The 5,000-nt window shown below is 44.3% G+C and overlaps 1 protein-coding gene across 1 annotated transcript in view; it reads right to left on the bottom strand.

Annotated features, from left to right (window-relative positions):
- Positions 1-2,948, bottom strand: part of LOC140886374 (uncharacterized) — a 7,569-nt gene extending 4,621 nt beyond the window's left edge. Inside the window, exons 1-3 of the mRNA XM_073292925.1 lie at positions 2,318-2,948; positions 1,520-2,200; positions 1-1,417 (exon numbers count right to left, since the gene is read on the bottom strand). The exon at positions 1-1,417 is cut by the window's left edge and continues 101 nt beyond it. Coding sequence (XP_073149026.1) covers positions 1-1,417; positions 1,520-2,200; positions 2,318-2,948 — 2,729 coding nt within the window. The remainder of the gene's footprint in view (positions 1,418-1,519; positions 2,201-2,317) is intronic.
- Between the last annotated feature and the right edge of the window lie 2,052 nt (positions 2,949-5,000).

Consider the following 5,000-nt stretch of genomic DNA (forward strand, 5'->3'; position numbering starts at 1 on the left):
TGGTCCTGGATGTATGGTTGACGGTCCTTAGTAAGGCATTTTCCATGGGCGACAAGCCAGAAAATAATTCTATTCTTAGGAAGGATGTATGGTTTCCAGACAATTGGCTTCCAAGGCCATCTCCCCGCCCCATCAAAGAAGCTCTTATAAAGAAGTGTAAGTCCATCCCTCTTTTGAAACCAAGTATCCAATTGCAAAGCTGCATTAGTCCAACCGTTGAATCTAACGGCAAGCTCATCTCTAAGCTCGACCAATTTCTTGATGAGGATATTGTCATCTTTTCGAGCTCTCCATTCCTCTAAGTTATCCCAGTAGTAGTGGTTGATCCATTTCACCCATAGTGTGTCTTTATTTTTGTGAATGTCCCAGAGTGTTTTAGCTAATAGGGTCTTATTCCAAATTCTCAAGTCACGAAGACCCAAACCCCCATCCTCCACAGGAGAGCAAACTTTCCTCCAAGCGATCGGAGGATGTTTGCTAGTCCACATAAAAGTCCTGCATATCTTGTCAATTTTGTCAATGACTCCACAAGAGATAGGGAGAACAGAGAGCCAATAACACTCAACCCCTTGAACCACATATCGAAGTAATTCAAGTTTCCCTGCATAGGATAGAGTATGTCTGGGCCAAGAGGCTATTTTCTTTGCAATCCCATCAACCAGGCCACTATAATCTCCTTCCCTGAGTCTGCCAGAGGCAAGTGGAATACCAAGGTACCTAAAAGGAAACGATCCAATCTGGTACCCACTTAAACGAATGATTTCACTGCGATCTAGTTCTTTGACAGCTGCCATGAATAGATTGGATTTCATCTCATTAGCACGGAGGCCAACCATCTTCCCAAACTTACTAACACAATCCAGGATGATTTTTACACTTGGGACATCACCCTTTGACACAATCAACAAATCGTCAGCATATACCAAGTGGGTGATGTTAAAGTGATTACACCTAGGGTGAAACTGGAAATATGCCAGCGTAGAGGCATGAAGAAGGGATTTGGAGAGCATTTCCATGCACAACACAAAGAGGAATGGAGACAAAGGATCCCCTTGGCGAAGACCTCTGGCCCCTTTGAAGAATCCAAACAATTTTCCACCTAATGAAATGGAGTAGGAGGTAGAGCTTACGCACTCCATAATCCAATCAATAAACCGAGGGGGAAAATTGAGGAAGCGCAGAGTATCCAGTAGAAATTCCCAGTGAACCGTATCATAGGCTTTTTGGAGGTCTATCTTTAAGATGCAATGGGGAGAACCTCTCTTCCTAGCATAATGCTTCAGCATTTCTTGGGCCATGTGAATGTTTTCCACAATTGACCTACCTGGAACAAATGCTGCTTGAGCTTGACTAATCAAAGGCTCAATCACATCCACTAATCTATTAGTCAGGATCTTGGCAATGATTTTATAGAACACTGTACAACACGATATTGGCCTGAATTCATTGACTGTAGTGGCATGGTCTGACTTTGGCACCAGCGCAATGGAAGCATGGTTCCACTATTTGAGTAACTTACCACTCCTAAAGAATTCCAAGACAGCCGCAATAACATCACCGTCAACAATGGACCAAGCCTTCTTAAAGAAAGCAGCCCCGAAACCATCCGGGCCTAGAACTTTGTCATCCTCAATGTTGAACAGAGCACTCTTGACTTCCTCCACACTCACATCTCTAATTAATACCTCCCATCTGGCCTCCTCCACCTTTGGACCAGGCGCAACAAGGGAAGTATCCAGGGTATCTCTCTCCAAACTCCAGCCCAACAAAGCCCGATAGAAATTCACAAATTCATCCGCTATTTCATTTTGATCCATGGATGTGGAACCATCTCTGAGAGTGAGGGCCACAATCTTATTTCTCTTGATGTTCCTTTTTATCATACCATGGAAGAATTTGGAGCATCTGTCACTATGTTTGAGATACTCACATTTGGCCTTTTGGGAGAGAAACAAGCGCTCCGCTTCAAGAAGGAATTCTGCTTTTCTCCTAAGAGACACAATTGAGTTGTCTATAACTCCAGAGTTAAGGGCATTAGATTGGGCCTCTGTAAGCTCCTCACTCGCACGCTTTGCTCGACTAGAGATATGACTGAAATGACGCTCATTAAGCTGTTTCAACACTCTTTTCATCCCGTGTAGCTTTTTCTTGAGGAGGAATTGTGTTGTGCCACCCCCACTGAACCACCAGTTTTTCCTGACTAACTATAGAAAATCCGGGTGGGTAGCCCACATATTGAAGAATTTAAAAGGTGTGGCACAACGAGTGATATCCCTGAAGATGGAAACCACACAACAAGTATGGTCAGAAAAGCAACCTGGTGCCACAAAGTCAGCAAATACATCCAAATTCGATTCACTCCAATGATGGTTGACCATAACTCGATCAAGCTTAGAAGAAACAGCCAGGCTAAACCAAGTGTAGTAGAAACCAACATGATTCACATCTGAGAGCTCCAACCGATTGATACAATTTCTTAGATCTGCCATATCTTTCGGGACAATAGGATTGCCACCCATCTTCTCATGAGGGTATCTCACACAGTTAAAGTCCCCTAACAGGATCCAGGGGAGGGAAATATTCTCCCCATGGTTGATCAGAAAATCCCAAAGAGGCCTCCAAGCCACCACCGAATTCCTGCCATAGATGAAAGAAGCTAAAAATACTCTCTGAGAATGAAGGCACACAACTGAGACATGAATAACTTGATCAGACATACCAAGAACGTCTAGCCTCACAGCCTTACTCTCCCACATAACAAGGATACGACTGTTCGTGCACATATGAAAGTTGTGCATGAAAGACATACCAGGGAATTTAGTATTCATCATTCTATCCACAAGATTAACATTAACCTTTACTTCAAGTAACCCAAGGATGCTCAAGTTGTATTTTTTCAACACGCCTTGAACGTGCCTTTGTTTGAGGGGCTTATTGAAACCCCTCATGTTCCAACTTGAAATCTTCATGGGTGGCGAGAGACGACCTTAAGTCGCCTAGCCCTGATTTGTGCTTGGTTTAATAGAAAGGACTTCGCGGTCATATTGGGAAGCCATGTCCTAGGATCCACCTCAATGTACTCAGTTAAGCTAGAGCTTGATCCTCCCGAATTGCTAGGTCTCGACAATCGCTTAAGGTACTTGAGCTTTTTTTTTGTTTGCTTACTAACCACTTTTTCAAAACCCTCTTCATCTCCATCACCTTCAAAGACTTCCACTACAAACTTTTCTTCCCCATTACTTCCCGGAATTTCTAAAACCATGCCCTCATCTTCGAGATGTTCCACATCTTGCACAAGGGGTGGGTTATTATCAATGTCTAATCCATTATCACCCGTGCCTTCATGAGCACCCTGGTCAGAGCCTAGTGCCCCCCCAGCAGGGCCACGACCACCACCTGCAAAGCCACGGCCACCTCCTACAGGGCCCCGACCACGCCCTCTGCCCCAAGGGCCACCACGCCATCCCCCTCCCCCACGGCATCCATCCCTAGGCCTACTCCGATCTCGCTGTCCAGGCCCCCTAGATTTGCTACGAGGCTTAGGTTGCTCATTGCCAGTTTGATTCTTGTTATGGGCAGCCCCCTCGGGTGCTTCTTTTTCAGCTGGGTTCCCAAACCATCGGCATTGCTCATTAGAATGCCCAAGAGAATTACAATTTGCACAATATTTAGGTTCTGTCTCATAAACAAATCTCAGGTTTGTCCTAATACCATTAGGGAGGAGAAGAGGGTACTCATAAATCCTTGGTAGTGAAGAATCCATCTCTAACAATACTCTAGAAAATAAGCTTTTGCCTTTAGACATCGTGAGGACATCCGTATGGATTGGTTTGCCGAGGACCGAGGCAATCTTTCTAAGCGCTTTGGCTGTCCAACAATCAGCAGGGAGGCCGTGGATTTGGACCCAAGAAGGCAACATTAACATATCTTCAACCCGGAAGAGGAAGCACGGGGGTAATTCTTTAAGGAACAAATGTCTCCCGTAAACAAGATATGGGCCACCCTCTAGCACCCTCTTTTTCTCTTCATCATTATGGAAAAAGAACATAATCCATCCACTATCGTGTAGCTCAAACCTGGCTTTACAGCCCCATTGTTTGATAATTTCCTTGACCACATACCCCCTTAGCTTTCTCCCAACCACGCATCCAACCAAGAAAGGGCCCAAAGTTTTCACTGAACCAATTTCTTCGAAAGAAAGGGTAATCTGCCCTTCTGTGGGCTGTACATATTTTAAAAGGCAATCTTCCTCCAGCAATCGATTGTCTCGGAATAAACTAGCAAAGGTGTTTTCTGGATTCTTAGCAATAAACTTTGACATGAGTTCTTGATCCCTTGGTTTCTCAATACCACTCGAAGAAGCCCCATCAGTAGCCGAATGATTAGCATATTCGGTGCTCATTGTAGCACCCAACCAATAACAACCACCACAACCACTAAGCCCTTTCACCACAACACAAGAAACAGCAGGCGAGGTAGAAGAGCACACAAAACAGAAAGTAAAAGGGATCAAGCCAGATACCTTGAGCTATAGTGCACTCGGCCAAAGCAAGCAAGAGAATCTCTATCTTGGACACTCCTGCACTAAGCAACGAACACAGGCAATCCAATAACAGCAAAAAGTAATGAAAATAAAAGAAAGGGGCAGTGCTAGCTCGAGCTCCACTACGATGCAAGGCAAGATTATAGCTCCAAGGGTCAAACTCAAACCCAGCAACAGAGTAATAAGCTCACGGCAAGCACAATCACAACACTACTCAAAACGATCCAAAGATTGTTGGGCGATAGTAGGAGGCCCAACAAATCGAAGAATTTAAATCAAAGCACAAAGCAAACCACGATCTTGGTGAAAGAACTTAAGCTGGGCACGTCAATGGGCACTACAAATATAATAGCCACGCAAGCAAAAATATTAGCACATTGCATGCATAAAACGAAAGCTACTATATTTTAATTAAATCCCAACACCAATGAGTAGCTGCAACGAGTCAAGCACTAAG

This window comes from Henckelia pumila, chromosome 3 (assembly GCF_033568475.1).
Source record: "Henckelia pumila isolate YLH828 chromosome 3, ASM3356847v2, whole genome shotgun sequence".
Classification (NCBI taxonomy): Eukaryota; Viridiplantae; Streptophyta; class Magnoliopsida; order Lamiales; family Gesneriaceae; genus Henckelia; species Henckelia pumila.